The sequence below is a fragment of the Typopeltis vanoorti genome, chromosome 15, assembly GCF_054136105.1.
Source record: "Typopeltis vanoorti isolate ZY-2024b chromosome 15, IOZ_Tvanoo_1.0, whole genome shotgun sequence".
Lineage (NCBI taxonomy): Eukaryota > Metazoa > Arthropoda > Arachnida > Uropygi > Thelyphonidae > Typopeltis > Typopeltis vanoorti.
Window position 1 is genome coordinate 43,524,344 of NC_143563.1, and position 22,465 is coordinate 43,546,808.

The following is a 22,465-nucleotide window of genomic DNA, read 5'->3' on the forward strand; positions in this document are numbered from 1 at the left end:
TAGAGAGAGAGAGTTGGGATGAGTAAGCATCTGTATATTTTTCATCAGATAGTGTACAATACTATATGTACACTATGCTGAAATAAGTATTGAAAAGCACTATAATTTGGAGAAACCCACATTGCATATATCTCAATACTGTGTAGATTTTTATAATAATGGCCCAAAATATCCTTCTGGTATTTTGGACCATTATTCCTTTCACACGACTAGTATATGTACCATTGTTGGATGGTCTGCTCTGCACTTGATATTAGTTTCTACAAAAGGTATTCTAGTGTATTAAGATTAGACCACGTTTATCCATATTTTCCCCAAGCTGTGTTGCAGTAGCACCTGAAGTATGATGCAGAGCATTGTTCTGTTTGATGACACGTTTGTTTACGTGATTCACACAATGTGGGAAATATTGTATATTCAACAGCATTTAATCCTTCCAGGCACACTTGGCTGTAGTGCCTAGGAGGATCTAATATGCTGCCAATGTGAAATGTGTACAATTACGATGATGTACTGGAAAAATAAAATTCTCCAGGTATGTGCCACACTATACTGATCTATCCAATTGAAAAAAGGTGTAACATCGAATCACTACTGCATATCATGAGCTTCTGACACTTTATGGACAAATCATGATGTATTTTACACTAGCATAGAGGCTAACCCTGAAAGTTGTATAAAGATGTGGTGAAGAAGGGTGTGAGGGGTAGATTTTTTACGTGGAGAGTTGTTAGTGAGTGGAATGCATTGTGAATGCAGGTAGTGTAAATATACATTAAAGATACCAAGAAATTATATACTTGGTTTCATCCTTGATCCAAGTGTAAGCAAACAAAGTTTGTGCATGAAGTGATTCCACAACTGCGCTACTTGTATAATACTACTACTACCTTAGTGCAATGCACATATCCTTACAGGCATGTATAATGCTATGCATTATAGGAAGGACCACTACCTAGACCGGTTTCAACCTTAATTTGAGGTTACATCAGTGGGAGCAGACCCAGAAGTGATACCAAGACTGAAGTAATGCAGAAGTCATATTTCAACATACAAGTAGTCCAAAAGGTGTCGCACCTTATTACTAAAATATTTAAATAATATGTATTATTTACACTACATAATGATGTCAGTCACAAACAGCTGCTGGTATAGAATCCTATAATAACACCTCTTGATATCACACTAGATAATACTACTACTACTACCTTAGTGCAATGCCCATATCCTTACGGGCATGCATAATGCTATGCATTATAGAGTGGGTGACCTTCATTGCCTGAGTCAAACACCATGACTCAGCTTACTGGAGGTCTGAAGTGGCAAATGCTCCATTTAGCTTTCAAAGCAGGGATTCCAGTTTTTGTCCCCCTCTCTTTTTTTTTTTTTTTTTTGCTGTGTGGAATGAAAACTGACCAAAAACAGGATGCTATATTAAAAATATTTTGATATTTTAAAATTATTTTTTACATGCCCCAATGTATAACAAATGATGAATTATATAAACAGTGAAATAAAAAAATGCAGATGGAAATGGATTGGATATGTATTGAGAATGGACAGAATAGAGAGAGAGAGTAATTCAAAATGCTTGTAATAAATGAATACTTCTGCCCCTGAGTAAGGACATGTTTTGTTATGCTCTGCATCATTAGTGTTTATTGCTTTGCGAAAGGATTAAGTGCAGCATAAGCCGATTACCAGTGCTGTCACCTATGACCACTAAAGTGTTTCCTGTCAGGATGCCTACTTTTGTGGGAACATCATCAACAAGTAATCCCACTGTACTCAGTATGGCCAGTAGTAAAGAGAAATCCAATAAAGAAAATGGATCCAAGATAAACTCTTTGGAAAATACTACAATGGAAACAAACATAGACCTGATGTCATCAATCTACTTGCCAGAAAAACTGGACTGGAGCAAAGCCTGTATTCTACAGTGCAATCCAGCCGGCGCTCCATACACCGAGGATGATATCATCGAAAGCCTGAAATCTAAGGTAAGAAGTTCAGATGTCTGGCACCTCAGTGTCTTAAAATATAGCTATATTTTCCTCATTTCTTTTAAACATCTGTCAGTAAAAGAATCCTTTGTAAAGTTAAGAGAAATGTATGTAAGGAAATTAAAATGTAAAATTATACCAATATCGAAATCCTGTAAAATTGAAATAATGATCCATTGGCTACCCCCTCAAATACCAAACCGTCTTGTGATAATGCACTTTGAAAAATTTGGGAAAATGAGGGCACTGAAAACATCACAGGCAACAGTAAAGACAAGGAGTGGGCACATGTCCTATCTAATAAAAAAAAAAGTTATCTCTCACTCTCAATGAGGAAACAAAACTTGAAGAGATTCCTTATGTTACGGTACAGAGATGACTGGAATTGTTATAATTCCAGGACGTCAACCTGCATGCTTCTGGTGCAAGAAGATTGGCTACCTTAGGAGGTAATGTACTGCTCCAAAATGTGAGCAGTGCAAAAAAATAGGACATAATGATAAAGAATGTCCTGTGCAGACCTATGTTAATGCTGATCAAACGCACTGCTGTAAACCAGCCAAGTACGTACGATGAGCTTGAAAGAGCTGTTGATGTACAGGAAGAGAACACAGAACAACATGCAGAAGAGAAGCCCAGTGGCTTAAATAAGGAAAAATATGAATGGCATAAGCCACAAAACATTACCATAGGCTCACAACCAAAACTGGAGGTACCCCAAGAAGATGCAGAGACCCAAGAAGCCTCTCAAGAAGATAATTGTAGAGAGGAAACCGATCAAGAAAAGGAAATTTTAAGAAAATATGAGGATCAGAATATGACTACTGAAGAACTGGGGAAAACTGTTGAAAGCCCAAATGTTTTCACCCCAGCTAGAAGAACAAAAATTAAATTTTCCCCCAACATTAAAACTGAAAAGAGGAGGGATGGACTTGATTCCAAATCATGCAGAAACAAATAAGAAAATAATTAGTCTAAATTGTAATGGGCTTAATCATTCCCTATCGCAAAACTAGAAACTACTAAGAAACACAGTACATCACAACCACGCAGGCATAGTCATGTTACAAGATACAAGAATATACAAGAATACACACAAACAGAACAAAAACTCCACAGAAACCTACAGTGCCACTACTACATCATCGCCAAGCCAGCACAAAGTAATGGCATTGCAGGTGTAATAGCATTAATAAAGAAAAAGTGCAATCCGCAAATCATATCACACTGCACATTAATAGAACAGCTGGAGGTTGAAATAGTCTGGGAAAATCAAACAGTATCGGTAATTAATATTTATGGCCCAGCTGATCACAATAACAAAAAACACTTTTGGGAAACATTAGAAACCAAACTGTCAAAAACATAATAAACATCATAGCAGTTGGAGACATGAATTTTACTGAGAACAACGATATAGACAGGGAAGTAAAAAACACATTAACAAAAAACTATTTTACACACATAATACAAAGGTATCACATCAAAGACACTTTCCATATACTATATCCTACATGAAAAGAATATACACACTATTCCCCCACCAATGCCTCATGGCTAGACAGGATATACATAATCCAACATCTAAGGTCCACTGTAAAGTTTGCCACACAATATTAATTTTTAATGACTACCATTTGGTCAAGGCTAAACTCTCCCTTGAGACCTACGACGGCAACACGTACACGAACAGAAACTATCCGCTATGGAAATTAAACAATAGCATTCTCCACACAGACAAGTTTACGACAGACATAAAACAAATACTAGACAGCATAGAAGAAATACAAAATCCAGTGGATGCCTGGAACAAATTTAAAACACAAGTAAAAAAAAGAGCCATAAAAATAGGGAAACACAGAAAATACACCACACCACAAACAAAGAAAAACTAAACATAATAAAAGAACTCACATAAAAATACAACACAGACAGATCCCTTCCACAAAACAAAACTGCTATTAATGCCCTGGAAGCTAAACCGATACAAATCGAAATTAAAGAGGCTGAAGGGGCATGGATTTGTGCCAAGATCAAAACTATGGAGCATGATGAAGGTAAAACCAAAGCTGGGCGGCTCTTTGAAGAGCAAAGAAAAGGAAAAAAAAAACTTTCGTAAAATAACACACGAGGGGACAGAGGTCGAGGGAGATGCAAACCTCCTCTGCCTCTTCCACTTGGAATACATGAAGAGCTTCACCAGAAAAGACAGTGACACAACAGAGACACAAAACCTATTAAAAATTTTCCCAGATTCAAGGAGACAGAAGCAGAAGAAATAGACTTACCAATCACAACAACAGAATGCAAAAACATTATTAAAACTCTTCCACTACACAAGACACCTCAAACAACGAAAACACACAATACAGACTTTAAAATCCTGTCAAAAATATTGTTCACAAAGAATACAAAAACACATTCACAAAATAATATCAAAATCCCAAACCTGCGGCATAAAGTACAGAAAAATAAGACAACATCCTACAAGCTCGTTGTATATACGAACACTACCAGGCTATATAACAACCTTGCCAGTTTATAAACCTTGATATTGAAAAGACCTTCGATTCAGTCACCACTATCTGAACGAAGTCGTCAAAGCTGCAGGTTTTGGGAAAAAATTCCAAAACATAATATTTAACATATACAACACAACACAGTGATGCCTCATAATCAACAAGAAATTGTCTGCGCCTGTAAAAATTGACTGCTCGGTCAGATAGGAGACAGCTTATCTATGATACTATTTGCTCTTGCCTTAGAACCGGTGATATGTGCGATTTCAAAACATCTCGGCATAGAGGGTACTCATATAGGAGGTGAAGGAAAAACAAAAGTGCTCGCCTATGCTGATGATGTAACATTAAAAACAGCTGAGTCCTTTGCGCTGGCTTGTAACATATTCCACACTTTTGAAAAAGCTTCTGGACTAAAACTAAACCTACACAAATGTTATGTGATGTTTGTCGGCAGGTGGGCAAATAAGCCAACCTTGCCGAACAAAATAAAAATTAATGAATACCTCCCACTTTTAGGGATCACCTTAGGAAACCAATAACAACACAACATGCAGTAGGAACTAACCCATAAAAAAATAACAAAAAAATTTCACAAATGAAAAACATTCAACCAGTTAGAACAAAGGCAAAACTTTGCAACCAGTACCTACTATTAAAAGTATGGTATCTGGTAGATAACATCAATTATAATGGGAAGGATGTTGTTAAATCTGGAATGAAAGGTTCAATTTGTTAGTGAGCATTTCATTCGAGATTTAACTAGGATCAAAAAAAAAAAAACTCTATAAAAAGGAAATGCTTGTACATAAGGTGTAAGTGAAAACTTTAACGTATTAATATTGTATTAACGGAATTTTGTAAGTGATAAATTGTAAACTGTCTTATAAATAACATACCAGACTCTAAAAGGTCTTATTGAAGGTTACTTTAGAAGGAGAAAGTTTAAGCCAAGTCCACTTTAGCCTAATCAGCTTTTGAACATAACCCCAGGGCATCACAATGCGAAGTCCGAGTCAAGTGAATGGCACCCACGTGATGGGGAGCATATCAGGAAGAAACGTAGGGGAGTGTGCAAAAAAGAGTTAGGTGTCATGAGTAATCAGTGACATAGTTGGGAGAGCAGACAAGGGGATATATAAGGATTTGACAGCGAAAATAGCTCTCTCTCAGTCCTCTATTCTTCGTGGTGTGTCTCTCTCTCTCTCTCCCTCAGCAGTGAGTTCCGATGGAAGCAGTTCATGGTGAAGACTAGAAGGATGGTCAATGATGGCTACAAAGTCAGGTAGCGATCCATTTCAAGCATAGCAGTGGCACAGCCATGCAGCCAGCGGAAACCGCAGCTTTATGCAGAGTCGTATGTGCCTATCCGTCGAAGCAGTGTCGCTAAAGTTATAGGAACAGCAATGATTCGTGATAGTAATCACTGATGGTAGGAAGTCAGAGAAAAAATACTGATAGCAGACCTAGGAACCTAACCGAAGGGAATCAGCAAAGATTGATTTTAAGCCCACGTGGTCGGTAACATAGAAACTTTTATCGTCTTTCGTACTGAGAGCAGGACTAGAGAGAGTGAAAGTGCTAACCGTATATGTGCTAGGACCTTTTTAGAACACAAAGTAAAATACTATAGTATTTTACTTTGTGGACTAAATGTTGTATTTCTAGAAGTTCATTGTTACTGAATTATGTCCATAATAGAATTTTGGTATGTTGTAGTCTAATCTGCGGAATTAAAAGGTTATTCATTTATATAACTGTGATTAAATTAATAAGAATTAGATTAATTGATCTGTTGAAAATATTTTAAGTGACAATTTAGTTATAATTAGATAGATTGACTGAGAACTTTTGAGATATTCTTTCATGAACAAATCATTATATGTCTAAAGCAAAGTTTTGATCGCTGTGTACAATACCTTAGTGTAAAATAAATGTTTTGCTTTCTATACCTAAGAAACTTGCCTGATTTCTCACGCCATGCTTGCTAAAATTAAAACCTGTGTTAAATTTAAGTGCAGGGGGGGGAGGAAATTTGGCTACGACTGCTGAATAAGGAATAAACTAATAAGGTGTAATTAAATAATAGATTCTAAGGCCGTGCGATTATCTGCATGTTAACTCTCTGACAGGAATATCTTCCTTGTATAGGAATCAAGATGGTGCAGCTGTATTAACAAATAAATTTTTCTCGATTCCGAAAAGGAGCTAACTCCAGAACTGCAACAATAGAAAAATTTGGCTCTCGCCCAGGGCTTTCTCTTTGTCTGCAAGAATAGTACATGTGATCCATCAGAAAGAATGGTCTCTGACAAAAATCGGCTCTAACTAAGACTAAGCACTGTAAATTAGCGGCTGGAATAGGAACAGAAGAACAATTAGTCGAAAGACTAAAGAACTATAGATCAGATTCATAAAGGATAATAAGGCACGAAATACAATAATATAACAATGTGGAGAAAATACACAGGGTGTGCAAAATACATCTTGAATTCAAAATATGAACCCATAAGAACAATTTTCCACAACGAAGTGGAAGCCAGAGGACTTGGTCTGATCAATGTACACCTAAAACTCTAAGTGCAAGAGCAAAGCTCATAGCGAGAGCTTACTCTGATAAAAAAGTATGGAGCACATATATTATATAATATACACAAAGAATAATGCCAGACAAAATAATCTGTTCCCTTCTGCAATCGCATGGCAAAACACCAAAGATGTTCTATGAGATTGTGGAAGGCTACAGATTTATTAACAATCACATAGCAATAAATGACTTCATAAACGTGACACCCAAAATAGCACAAATCAATCCACGCGAGCTGTAATACCACCACAGCACCGTAAAATTGAAAGAGGACACTTAAAACAATCCAATGTATTTAAAAAGGTATTCACATTACCCATATCCCAAATTAAAAACTTTCTTTTACAAAGTACACCACGCCTGCTTAACTACAAAAATATGGTGCATAGGGAAACATATTCCACTGCACGGCCCATCCAAATGTATCTTTTGCCCCCAACCAGAAACACTTGACCACATAATGCTCTACTGCCCCTACACCTCTCAAATATGGAACACAGTACAGACTTTTATACAACACAAAGAACCTATCATAGAACATACCCTCTGGTAACGAAGGACACATAAACATTATTATGGCAATCATCATCATCATCATCATCATAACAGCAATGTATGTTATGCTATCTGGACCTGCAGATGTGATAAAGTTTATGGCAGAGAAGCAGGAACAGATATAATTACAAAGCTGAATACACATTTAAAAGAAATCATTATGGACACCATACACAGAAAAAAAGATAACAAGAAACCAAAGGTTGGAAGCAGGTCTCGTTTCGGAAGATGTGGATGAAAAATTAATTCAAGAAATAAAAGACCCGCCACAAAACGTCAAATCAAGCCCATCCACCACATTGAGAGGAAATAATGATAACAAGATTTAAAACTAAAAACTAAGAATATATAGGTACATGTATATATAAGGGTATAAGAATGCTATATACATGTATATCTAACTCTATATATGTAAACAAACATTATGAATATATAAATAGCACTTATCCCTTAAGATAAATCAATGATATTGTATTAAACAAATATAAGCTAAAGCTATACTACCAACAATATATGTATATTTACTTGTATATAAGACACATGCACTGTATGTATGTTTTTTGTAAGTAATGCACTCAATCTCTCCCTTACAATTCTTCCATCCATGGAAATGCCCTAAGCTGATTTCTAAGATTATTATTGTTACTTTTATACCTTACTTATTTATGTGGAATTGTACCTTACAATTCCACATAAATTTCCTTTCTCCTTGAAACTTTAAATATTAACCTAGAAACCTAAAAAATGTCATTAAGTTTTTTTGTTTTTTTTTTCTAGGTTAATGTGCACCAGACAGCGAGTTTTTTTGTTTTTTTTCAAGCAAAATCATCTCATCATCTCAAAAGTGATTTTATTAAATAAAATATTATAGTTACTGTTACCACAAGATGAGTTAATAATATGATATTAATCCAAAATGTAAACTAGGATATAGTATCATAATATATGTATAACAACTGGTATATATGGACAAAACTATTGTATATATGTAAATGGAGATTTATCTGTAAGGATACGTTAACAATATAGTGTTAAACCAGTATGGAATCTGTTATATACTACCAAAAATAACAGCATATATTAAGCGAATATGCATGTAGCTTAAGATATACTACCAAAATATATGTTTATCTACTGATATATACAGACACAAGAACTCTATGTCAATTGTATATTATGCACTTAAGATAAGTATCATATTAATATGATACTAATCCAAAATCTTAACCATGATATAGTATCGAAATATATGTAAAACTACTTGTATATATGTATATCTGTAAATAGAGATCTATGTGTTAAGATATGGTTACAATATAGTGTTAAACCAGTATGGAATCTAGTATATACTACCAAAAATAACAGCTCAATCAATGTAAAAGGACAGTAGAAAGAAATAGAATGTGAGCATGTTATCATGTTGTTTAAAAAAAAATAATAATAACAATTGTAAAACATTGCACATAAGCATATAGTGACAGTAAAAAAAGAAATGTTATCATGTTGTTCCATAAAAAATGATTGTAAAATATCCTGCTGATAAACAGATAGTAAACGTAAAAAATGAAATGTCTATTAGAATGTAAACGTAAAAAATGAAAGGTCTATAAGAATGTAAACGTAAAAAATGAAATGTCTATTAGAATAAGCAATGTACAAAACATATTACTTGTAAATAGTTCTTCCTCCGAATGTACATAGATGCTTTTAAATAAATAAAATATAATAGAGAGAGAGAGATTCCAAGATTAGTTTTGATGTGGATCCAGGAAGGAAAAAGGGAGGGGGGGGGGAGGCCTAAACTAACTGGGAAGAGAATGACAGAAACAAAGAATGGCTGGTTGGGAGAGCTGGAGAGAAGCAGAATTAGTGGCACAAGACAGAGGTAATTGGAGGAAGCAGATCTTGGTCTTATATGTCATGGAGAACAAAGAGGATAACTAAATACTTTTTCAGTAATATACAAAACACAAGACAGAATCAGTCACTCCTTAAACTGGTCTTTACCTCAAGCCTCTCCTAATATAAACATATCTGTTCCTCAGCAGCCTCTAAAAAACCAGGCATTATTTTACACTCAGTATGCTATTTTTCACCCATTTTGAAGGAAAATGATAAATCAATCTGTTATCTGTCAAGAATCCACTATAATCAGATGTTGTATTTCTTTCTTCTAGGCACTTCTTAATGCATCAATCCACCTAGATCTTAGTCTTGGATTATAATTCCATCATGATTAAATACAAAAACAGTATTTTAACACATCACACACACACATATATATATATTATGCTCACTGATAAATTAAAGTTAGATCAATTAAAGTTATTTACTCACATACATGGGGAGTAAGGGAAAAACAAGGGGGTCACACCTAGAAGCTGTCTAAGAGTGTGGTTAGTAAGTGTGTGTGTGGACTAGATTCTTTATTTGGAGAGTGGTGAATGAGTAGAATGGATTGCCAAAAGTGGTTATGAGCACCCCAACAATAAACAGGTTTAAGGAGATGTGATGGGTATTTGTGTTAATGGATAGAACGGGTCTCCTGTTGTGAGTCTTTTGACTCCATGGAGTACCCATATAAATAATAATAATAAATATTAGTAAACTTTATGGTGACCTATATCATCTCTATCTTCACACTCATATTTATATAATATAACTGCAAGCAAAAATAGTATTTTAACACATCACACACACATATATATATATGTTATGCTCACTGATAAATTAAAGTTAGATCAATTAAAGTTATTTACTCACATACATGGGGAGTAAGGGAAAAACAAGGGGGTCACACCTAGAAGCTGTCTAAGAGTGTGGTTAGTAAGTGTGTGTGTGGACTAGATTCTTTATTTGGAGAGTGGTGAATGAGTAGAATGGATTGCCAGAAGTGGTTATGAGCACCCTAACAGTAAATAGGTTTAAGGAGATGTATGATGGGTATTTGTGTTAATAGATGGTGACCTCCTGTATCATCTCTATCTTCGCACTCATATTTATATAATATAACTGCAAACAGAATAATTACTAAGGGTATTAATCATTACATTACATTTTCCTATTTTCTTTCTCAACAGCTATAAATGCTCCTCTATCCCACACAGCATCCATAAGTCCAGCAACATCCCTGTCACAAAATATATAAAAAATTAATTCATAAGAAGTGATTCAGACACATATCAGAATTATTCTCAAGTAGAAATAATTTTATTGTATTATACAGACTGCTTTCTTACACCAATTTACAAAATGCCATAACTTGCAGCATTCAAAATATGAAAAGAAAAGATATATTTTTAAGAATCAAAATCTGTGGCTATTACAATCAAGTGTCTTCTTTACATTCATTTGATGTAAAGAAGCATACAGTATAACAGAATCATATACACTGTCATGAAAACCTACAGAGAAGAAAAAAATCAAATTAAAATCACTTATTCTGTAAATTCAAACTGATAACTTTAATCCAACTTACTGTTACATCCTGAATTAAAAACTTTAAAAAAGAAAGAATTCATTCAAGATTTAACAAGTCAAAAAAATCAGCTGAGAAAAAAAACTTGTACTTGAGCAGAAGAAATAAAGTACTAACTGTAAATAGAATTACCTCCTTTTAGTAGAATTGTAAGACCATGTAAAGAACTTTGTGTATAAATCGGTATTATATGAATGCATCATGTATACAACGAATGGGAAAATTAGATGTAAACAATAGTCCAAAGGTCACGGGCGGGCCTGAGGCATTGGCAATCTTGGAAAGTGACGCACATTCGTTTCCCGGAAGACGCTGCTAGAGATCTTGCGATGTACCGAAATTCCCACGGACGAAGAGAGTAGCGGGCGGGAAAAGATAGCAGAAAGTAAGAGGGTGCTATCACAGCTAGTAACAGGGGTTAAAAAGGGGGAGAACGAAGGGAGAATAAAAAGGGTTTGCACCCTTCCTCAAGGCTTTTTTTCACCTATTTTGCTGGATAATGAATTGACTTCTTCCATGGATCAGAAGCTCCTGATGGTGTTTCTTGGCAATAGCACGATATTGGACGGTGCACCTTTCCCTTCGATGTCTGAATTTCTGCCGGTACTAAAGCGTGAGATGTCAGCACATGCTGTCTTCGCTCTTTCGCTGAAAGTTCCAACGGAATAATATCATGGACGTATCCTATGAACCGGCAGTAGAAACGAGGATGGCCCGAAACAGATCGAGAATAGATGAGGGAAAAACACCAGGTGAAGAGCATAGCTTAATCTGATGACCATAGTGATCCACCATGAGGACGCAGGCTTATGGAAGTATCAAGAAGTGATTCAAACAAAGAAGAACAGTTCAGACGGACCTGGAGATCTTGCCCCAAGAAATGATAAAGTACAGATTTTGTTGTATAATTACCCAGTCAGTAAAAGGGAAAGATCATTGTAGTGTAATAATCGCGTATGGACAGTATTTAAGAACTTTAATACTTTAAGTGATTATTTAGCAGTGGCTAATGTCCATAAGACATTCCCGGAATGATTATAGATGATTGTGACTAGTTTAACGTGCAAGACTAACAGAGTAGGTAGAATAATGATTAGAAGTGTATAATGTGTATATTATGTGTGTTTAATCTCTAACTCAAAAGAAGGATTTATTGTTCATGCATTATAGTAATAATCAGTTTGAATACAGTTTGATTTAGCATGTCACTGAACTAATTGAAAGTGAGAAAGTGTATATGTCTTTAGATTCCAATAAATGTTTTTTCTTCTATACCTGAGTTTTGCCTGTGATATGAATCAAAACTACCACTCATTATTCTGAACCATAGCAGGGGGAATTGAAAGAAAGGTATAACACGATGTTATAGAGTTTATGACTGCAAACCAGAATTTACTTAGCCACAATAAAGCATTTAATTTATGAGTTTAAGCACTAAATTTATACACCTATGTGCACCAAAAGTCTGGAAAAGTCTCCCTGAATAAGAGTCCCCTCTATTCTAAGATAATAGTTGGCGCAGCTTTAAAAAATAAATTTGTCAATATCTGAAGAGGAGACGGCCCCAGAAAGAAATTAGAGGATTCATTTCTTTTAGCAAGGAATAACCTTTATCAGTCAGGGTAAGCACGTGAGTAAAATTAGGAATCGACTAGGGATATAGAATTTGCTTTCCTTATAGAATGAACACTTAAGAAGTAATACAGATATTAGAGTCAGGGAAATTTTGTAAGTCTTGTAGTCATTGTAGAGAGGATAATTCATAAAGAAAGTAAATTATTATAGAAAAAGTAACGACATAACATTACCATATTCTGTTTGAAGATAAGACTTACTTCATGTTAAATTAAAAACTATATTCTCAAGTACATTCAGAAAACAAATAAAATAAAGCCATCTTTTCTTCTGTTTTTCATTTTCTTAATCCTTAAGTCTTATTTTTGAACAAAATATGAAAAGATTCATATTCCAAAACTGAGAAAAATTTAGTAACACATCTTGATGATGAAGACTGTATACATCCTACCAACACATATGCCTACTTGTAAGAATTCATGTAGAATTCTAAAACTACACATGAATTGCTTAGTGTGTGTTTGTGTGCATGCAAGTACACATGCACACACACACAAAATTAAAAAAATAAAACAAAATGAGCAAAATAATAATAAATATGCTAATTCCAAATTTTCAACTTACTTTCAGATTTCTTCAGATAGTGGTAGAATTTATGCAAATGAAGGACAGCAGTTTATTTACACTTTCACATGACATCAGAACAATTTGTACAAATCCAAGCAGGCTTGAGATTTAGTCTGCTATTTTAAATAACGAAACCTGTGGTGCGATCATAATTAAAAGAAACACATGTATTAACCACAGTGAAAATTATTTAATTGTAGATATTTCATCCTAAGTATCTTAGGGCATTATCAGTACAGTAATTTAAAACAATAATAGGTATAAAACATACAGTTGGGGCGCATGATTACAATAGAATCTCATTAAACGTGCACAATGTGCTACAGAAGTTAAAAAAAAAAAAAATTATTTAACACAATTTTGTATGACAATTTCCCATACTTTAAGAATAGTAAGAACGTCATTTCAGTTTAACCTTGGTCTGTGTAGTAGGGCTTCAGAACTTTCTTGGTATAAACGTTCATGTTTATATAAAGATCTATGTAAAAGTTTAGACTTTTCCCAATGGATCCTATTTGGATTTTCAATTCCGTGTTGAGAGAGACCAGATTTCTGGGGTTTAAAAAGACGAATGTGGTCTTGATGTTCCGAGATGCATTTCTGACTTACCTGTCTGTCCAAAGTAAGGCAATTTGCATGAGCATGGAATCTCGTAAACGCCAGGCAACATCAAAGGTGAGAGTTTGTCCTTAGGAGAAGGTAACGAGTTGTAAATTTGGTTGATAGGTTTGTAAGTAGTGGCAAAATTGAATTTCTTCATAATTTTAGAAAGACATTCAGAGATGCCTTTAACGTAAGATATGGGAATCCTATGGACTTGTTCTGTCTGGTTTGATGTGTGGAGAAGTGACTGATGATTTTTTGAGTTGTTTTAGGATTATATCCATTTAGGATGGCTGTATTTTTGATTACTTCTAATTCTTGGTTTAGATATTCTTCAGAGGAGCTCTGGAAACTAGTGATTTAATAATGCCAGATTTCTGAGATGGATGATGAGTGGAAAAATTGTGAATGTAGCGACCTGAGAATGTAGGCTTGCAAAAGACAGATGTGGCGATGGAACCGTCTTCTTTTCTTTGGATGTGTAAATCCAAAAAGGAGATACCCTGTGGAGATTCTTTTTCTAACGTAAAGTTGATGCAATGATGAAGAAGGTTAATTTTATCTAGAAACAGTTGTAATTCATGTTCGGGATGATCCCAGACTGCAAATACGTCGTCGACATATCTTAACCAAATTTTTGGTTTGGGTTCAAAAGTGAATATTTTTTCCTCAAGGTGTTCTAGAAACAAGTTTGCTAGGTTTGGTGATAAAGGAGATCCCATTGCTGTTCCTTCTTCTTGCTTGTAAATTTGACCTTTCCAGGTGAAGTAACCTGATGAAATAACAAACTTGAACAATTCACCTATATCAGATGGAAATTTTTGAGTTAGTAATTCTATTGTTTCTTTATGGGGAATGTTTGTGAAGAGGGAGACAATGTCGAAGATAATTAACAAGTCAGTTTTTGATAGTCGAATGTCTTTAATTTTTGTGTGAAACTCAGTAGAATTTTTGATTGAAGAGACTCAGTGGCCTATGTGAGGGCAGAAAAGGTTAGATAAGAATCTTGATAATTTGTAAGTTGGACAGCTGATACAGTCTACGACGGGTCTAAGTGGAACATTAGTTTTGTGTAGCTTAGGTAAGCCATAAATTCTAGCAGGTCTTGCATGGTATGTCTTAAGTTTTTTGATTGTTTCTTCATCTAAGGAGGAAGTTTCATTAAGTAGCTTATTTAATTTTCTGAGTTGATGTTTCATAGGATCATAATCCAATTTGGTGTAGATATTACGATCTCAAAGAAGTAAATTCCTTTTTTGGCTTTCAATTCTGATGGTGGGATATTTAATTCTGAAGGTTTGGCATTGTAGATCACTTTAGCTACTTCAAATCGAAGTCTGTTGGCTTCAGTACTAGAGAGATGGTTGACGTTTCTTTCTATATTATGTATGAAGTCTAAATATGGGAAACACTTTGGTGAAATCGCAAATTTATGGCCTCTTGCTATTTTCCTCCTACATTCTCAGGTCGCTACATTCACAATTCTTCTACTCATCATCCATCTCAGAAATCTGGCATTATTAAATCACTAGTTTCCAGAGCATACAAATTCTGCTCCTCTGAAGAATCTTTAAACCAGGAATTAGAAGTAATCAAAAATACAGCCATCCTAAATGGATATAATCCTAAAACAACTCAAAAAATCATCAGTCACTTTTCCACACATCAAACCAGACAGGAAGAAGTCCATAGGATTCTCATACCTTACATTAAAGGCATCTCTGAATGTCTTTCTAAAATTATGAAGAAATTCAATTTTGCCACTACTTACAAACCTATCAACCAAATTTACAACTTGTTACCTTCTCCTAAGGATAAACTCTCACCTTTGATGTTGCCTGGTGTTTATGAGATTCCATGCTCATGTAAATTGTCTTACTTTGGACAGACAGGTAAGTCTGTTCAGAAACACATCTTGGAACATCAAGACCACATTCGTCTTTTTAAACCACAGAAATCTGGCCTCTCTCCACACGGAATTGAAAATCCAAACCATAGGATCCATTGGGAAAAGTCTAAATTTTTACATAGTAGATCTTTATATGAACATGAACATTTATACCAAGAAAGTTCTGAAGCCCTACTACACATTCCTAAAGTATGGGAAATTGTCATACAAAATTGTGTTAAATAATTTTTTTTTTTTTAAATTCTGTAGCACGTTACGCACGTTTAATGAGATTCTATTGTAATCATGCGCCCTAACTGTATGTTATTCCTATTATTGTTTTAAATTACTGTACTGATGATGATGTCCTAAGATACTTAGGATGAAATATTTACAATTAAATAATTTTCACTGTGGTTAATACGTGTGTTTCTTTTAATTAGTCTACTATTGGTCCTTTAAGATCATGAAGGCAGGAAATATAAATGACAAAAGGCCTCGTACAAGTTAACAGAGGCAACTATTGCTGAAAACACCAGGCAAGAGGAAGATAAAAGAAAGGCAACTATTTAATAAGACAACAGTTAAATTAAAATTGTACAACTTAATTGTTAACCCCCTTTCAAATACTCCCTTCCTCTATATATACACTGTTGCATACAAATTTTCCATTGTTGGAAGCAGTGTTGCAAATCATCAGGTGTTATCTGCTTCAGTAGCACTGCCGTTTTCTCCTTTACCTCATACACTGACTGAAAATGGGTGCTCATCATTGTGGATTTCAACTTTGGAAAAAGGTAAAAGTCGCATGGAGCTAAGTCCGGTGAGTAAGGTGGATGGTCCAACACTGGGGTCTTCTTATCAGCCAGATACTGCTTTACAGAAGTGCAATGTGGGCTGGAGCACTGTCCTGATAGAGAATCCAAGTGTTGTTCTTCCACAGATAGGGTCTCTTCTTCCTCACTCGTTCTCTCAGCTTGGTCAAAACCTCAAGGTAATAATGCTAGTTAACTGTCTGACACTCTGGTACCCATTCAACCATTACCACACCATTGATATAAAAAAAACGATCAGCACTATCTTCAGATTTGACTCGCTCATTCTTGCTTTATTCATTCTTGGTGACGTGGGAGTTTTCCAGTGCATCGATTATCTCTCTGTTTCTGGATCATTCTGGGAAATCCATGTCTCATCACATGTGATGAAATCTGCTCTCTCTCTCTCTCTCTTTTTATGCTTCTTTGCTATACCAAGTGGATTTTCAACCATTCTACTTCACATTTTATTCTATGTAAGTGTGCTATCTCTTTCACTACCATCTTATTTAATCATTCCCTTATCTTCTACTTTTTTCTTTCATACTATCATTTATATGTATCTCACCATCTCACTTTCAACAACTGCACCAACATTCTCACTTACACCTTCCCACCACCAAAATTTCCTTGGTTTTGAGAAATTATAATCCTTCTTTTTTTCAGCCATTTTCTGCCCACTGCTGGATGAAGGCCACCTCCAGTTCCTTCCACCTTTCTGTGTTCTTGGCAATGGTTGACCAACTTTTCCCAACAAAATTTGACAATTCATCATTCCACCTTCTTTTAGGAAAGTGGAATGATGGAACAATCCTTGGCCTTGTTTCTTGTCTTTTGGAATCCAGTTCGTTAGTACCACCACTCATCTTCTCTTCTGGATAGCCGTCCAGTCCATTTCCACTTTAGTTGCTTATGGTGAAGAATGATGTCAGTGTATGAGTTTGGCTTCTTATCCAGGTGTCTCGCTTCTCATCTTTTAATGTGATGCCTAGCAGCAGCCTCTCTATTTTTTTTTTTTTTTTGAGTTGTTGCTAGTTTATTTGTCAGTGCGATTGTTAGAAACCAAGTTTCACAACCATATGTGATGACTGGAAGTATACACCGGTTAAATGTGTTCCTTTTTAACCCTTTAACTGCTATGGTCGAGTTAACTCAAGCGCAGAAAAAAATGGAGCCCTCAAGTGGACACCCCTTGCAAATTATGTAAATTTTATGAAACACTATTATTGACATTTTTGTGAGTGAACAAGTGTGTATCAAGAATGTATGATGGTGTCCACACTTCTTACTTGTAAGAATTTTAATCGATTTTATTTATAAATTTTTGGCAAAATTAATTCAGCACATGGGACAATGTCAGTAGAATATAAAATCAGCAGTTAAAGGGTTAAATGGTGAGACATCACTGAAAAATGCTTTTCAATTTTCTGAATGCACTCCAGGCAAGTCAAACTCTTTTATTTATTTCCTTTTAGAGTCCACAGTTTAGATCAATGACATGACCTAAATACGTATATGAAGAGACTCTTTCCAAGAAATTGTTTTCTATTATTATATTTATTACTGTTACAAAATGATTAAACATGATTTTAGTTTTTTCTCTGTTTATTTTTAGACCGACTTTTCTGTTTTCATTTTTCTTTTACTTTTCTTTTTAAGGTCTTCTGGGGTGATTGCAAAAATTATATCATCCACATATCGTAGGTGTGTTAAGTTTCTATTATTAATTTTTATACTAAGGTTTATCCAGTTTATATTATTAAATATTTCTTGAAGGACTGCTGAAAGAATTTTGGCGATAGAGTTTCCTTGTCGGACACATTTTTCAATTGATATTTTATTGCTACTCATGTGAAGTTGGATTGTTGCTGTTGCAGTGTGGTAATATTTCCATATATTCTCCAGGAATTCCCTGATTATGGAGTGCTTTCATTATTCATTAGTTTCGATGGAATCATGATCAATAAAGGCTAAACGGAGAGGCAAATGGTTTTCTTCTGCTTTTTTCTATTATTTGTTTTACTGCATGAATATGATCAATTGTGCTAAAGCCTTTATGGAATCCTGCTTGTTCTGCAGGTTGATTTGAGTCTAGAAGAGAGGGGGTTTAACCTGTTTGTTATTACTTTTGTGATAATTTTGTACAGATTAGAGAGAATACTAACTTGGCCTATAGTTCTTTACTTCTTCTTTGTCTCTTTTTTTAAATAACAATATCAGAGTAGCATTTTTCCAGTTTTCTGGTATCTTTCCCTCTTCTGGGTATAGATTTATTAACGTGATAAATTATGTTGTTTCCTCTCCATTTAATTAATGCTATGTAAATTAGGTCTTCACCAGGACATTTTTCATTTGTTTTCATGCTTGTATTATTTCATCTGAGGTGAATGGGGGGATGACTTCCATATGTAATGGGGAACTTATTTATATTTGATTTATCTATTGAAGGATCACTATAGAGTTCTTTATAAAATTCTTCTAGTCTGCTAAGGATTTGTTCTTGGTTCATTACTGTAGTTCCACTGTTATCTTTTTTTGCAGGTATTTGACTCTTAGCAAGTGATAAATGTTTTCTTAGTATTTTCATATTTTTAATGTTTTCAATTGTTTATTTTATTTTTGTAGTGCTATAAGATCTTATTTCATTTCTCAACTTTTTCCTTATTGTTTTGCATAGTTCTGCATATTCTATTTTAGAAGTTAAGTTTTTGTCTTGTTTTATATTTTGTCTCTTTTTTTAGTAGTTGTAAGGTTTCCTCTGAAAGTTTGTCTTTTTGTTGTTTCTTGTTTTTGAATTCATCAGCTGCTGAGCTTATTACTTCCACTAGGTTATGTTTATTTTATTTATGTCTTCTTCAAATATATTTATTATGTCTAGTTAATGATTGAGTTTTTCTTCGTAATCCTTCTTTTTGTTTTCAATAGGTTTTAAGTCAAACTTCTTGATTTTTTGTTGTTTAGTCATTTTATTCTTTCCAATTTGGGGTTTATTTTAATTTTGGCTCTCACCGGTCGGTGGGTGCTTCCTGTTTTTACTTGATTTAGTGCTGAGGTATCTTGGACTATTTCTTTATTATTACACAGTATATAATCTATTTCAATTTTTATTTCTCCATTTGGGCTTCTCCATGTCCATTTTCTTTTATGGGCTTTCTTTAAAAATGTATTCATAATGTAAAGTTTATTACTGATAGAGAATTCTGTAAGTGTCATTCCTGAGTTGCTTCTTGTACCATATATGTACTTCCTATTGTGTTTATTTGGTGAGAGGGGATGACCTACTTTGCCATTAAAATTGCCCATTGCTATAGTAAAGTTTTGATTGCCATTTCTTTTTTTTTTTTTTTTTTTTTGTCTAGAGGGCTGCAGTGAGTCATAAAATACTTCTATCCCTTCATTAGTTCATTAGTGTGGGATGAGGTGAGAGCATATATTTGAATGATCCTGATTTTAAGTTTGGAGTTTATTTTAAGTGTGATTTCTATTATTCTTTCATCTGTATAATTAAATTCTTCTATAAGGTGTGTAATTGTTATCTTAATTAGAAATCCTACTCTGTAATGAAATCCTACTGCACTTCAAATCCTACACTGAAAATTATGATTATTATTACCACCACTTGAATTTTTTATCACTAACAATAGTGAATATGAATTTGGACACTGGCTTGCTCAGTTAAATTTTACAACAAAGGAAAAAATTATATTTAAGGGAAAATGTTATAATTACTAGATGCGTGACATTTCACTACATTATTAATATTGATAAAATAAAAATAATTACCTGTCAAATTTCAAAATGTCACAAATGTAAATTTGTAGTCGGCCATCTAATGTCTGTAAATGAAATATATCAAGACATCAGAATGATATTTTATGATTTTAGAAAACTTTTTATATATAAAGCGGTAAAAAAAAAAATTAATGCTGCTTGGATTCTTAACTCCATTAGTTTTTTTGTTTTAATTAAGTTTAATGGTTCTTGGTGAATTGATTCTTTTTCTCCCTTTTATTTCTTTAATTTCAGATTCTATCTAAATCATATGTTTTTTTTTCTTATTAAAAACCATCTGCAGTAGAACAACTACTATCCACTGCATTTTCTATTGTATTTTAACCACCCAACCAGCCAAGACGTATATATATATGTCCAGGTTACCATGGATGCGAAGTGCATGTTAAAATTGTAATACCATTGATATTACATTGAAATATATGATGGATATGAAGTGTAGAGGAGTGGTGTATTTTATCCATATTGACGGTGACGTGGTTAATAATAAAACAAACTTGAAAATTGAAAAAAAAAAAATTTCAAATAAAAAAATGTTAAATCAGTATGCAAAACATTCACCTCTTTCAGTTGTTGTTTAGCGATACAAAGTTTCATATTCAATTTCATAAACTTTTATTTGCTTTTGTTTGAGACATATTCTTCCCAAGCAGCACTTTCCTTCCTTTAAGTTTTATAACCATGTAAACAATTCACCAATTATTTACATGGTGAATTGTTTACATGGTTATGTAAACAATTCATCAATTAAAAAAAATTACACTGAATCAATATTTTGCTTTTAATAATAAAAATTGTTCAAATGTTCCGAAATCACAAAACAGGCAAGTACACACACACACACACACACACACACACACACTCTGTGAATGCAACCTCTTGACTAAGAGCACCATGCATGATGTTTGACTATAGAATGTTTTTTTTTTCCATCTCTTTTTCACTTTGGTACTTAAATATCTTGCTATGTTGAATAAGAGGAGACTGAAGAGGTGTCCTTTTTTTGCTGATGTAAAAAGTTAGTTAAAATTCAAATATACATTGAGTACATATTCTATTTAATATCTATTCTATGACAAGGCATACTGTGGGTTGTGCTTTTCTCTTGAGTATATTTGTTGCTAGCAGATGATATCAAATTTCACTCATCTGAACTGATTGGTTTTTCATCATCAAGATTGTTTTTTGCATCTTGGAAAATAACAAGAAGAAATGTGTTAAAAAAATGCAACATGGATGTCACAATAAACAATATGATAGTAAACAGATACTTAATGCATTCTTTTATACTCAGCTAGCATCTGTCTCATAACATGGAAGTAAGTCTACATTCACTCATTTTCAAAAAAAAAAAAAAAAAGAGAAAAGTTTGCATCAAACGACTGACCTCACCTGAGCTCTCTATAAAATAATGGAGAAAGTCATCAACAGTCAACTTCACTACCTGGATATCCATTGGTTATTCAATGACCATCATTATGGATTCTGCTACTCTAGATCTATGGGAAAAACTCTCAGCTTACATCACTTATGACATTTGTCATAGAAAGGTTTGGAAAAACTTGTGATGTTATTCTTAACATTTCATAGCCTGGCATCAAGGCCTGTTTAGAAAAATACCATCATTTGGTCTATTTTCCATTCTAAAAGAAATACAGGGAAGAACTGGGTAGCCAGTTTTCTCTCTAGCTGATCAATACATGTTTTCCTCTCTTTGGACTTCACCACCAATGCAGGAGGTTCAAGGCACTATTGCCTTGACCTATTGCCTACCCTCATTTTCCTGTATATAAGGGAGCTTCTCACATTTGATCAATCACCCTATCAATAGTTTTTCTGATAATGGTACACTTCATTCCGCCTACTAATTTTATTTTTATATCAGCCTCACACTTGAAAGGTCACAAGACTTATAGCATGTCAGTGCCATGTATAGATAAGAAGAAAGAAGGAATCTGAGAAATGGAAGCTGTTCCAAAGAACAGAGGTAGATGGAGTGAAAGAGAAGGGGAGAAGAGAAGTT

At 34.2% G+C, this 22,465-nt stretch overlaps 1 protein-coding gene across 2 annotated transcripts in view; it reads right to left on the reverse strand.

The window, feature by feature from the left end:
• LOC150098712 (thiopurine S-methyltransferase-like) overlaps positions 1-22,465 on the reverse strand; it is a 100,774-nt gene that overhangs the window by 38,042 nt on the left and 40,267 nt on the right. For both annotated transcript variants that reach the window (XM_090405218.1, XM_090405219.1), the window contains exons 5-6: positions 20,434-20,486; positions 10,720-10,794 (exon numbers count right to left, since the gene is read on the reverse strand). In XM_090405218.1, the coding sequence (XP_090261344.1) occupies positions 10,720-10,794; positions 20,434-20,486 (128 nt within the window). The remainder of the gene's footprint in view (positions 1-10,719; positions 10,795-20,433; positions 20,487-22,465) is intronic.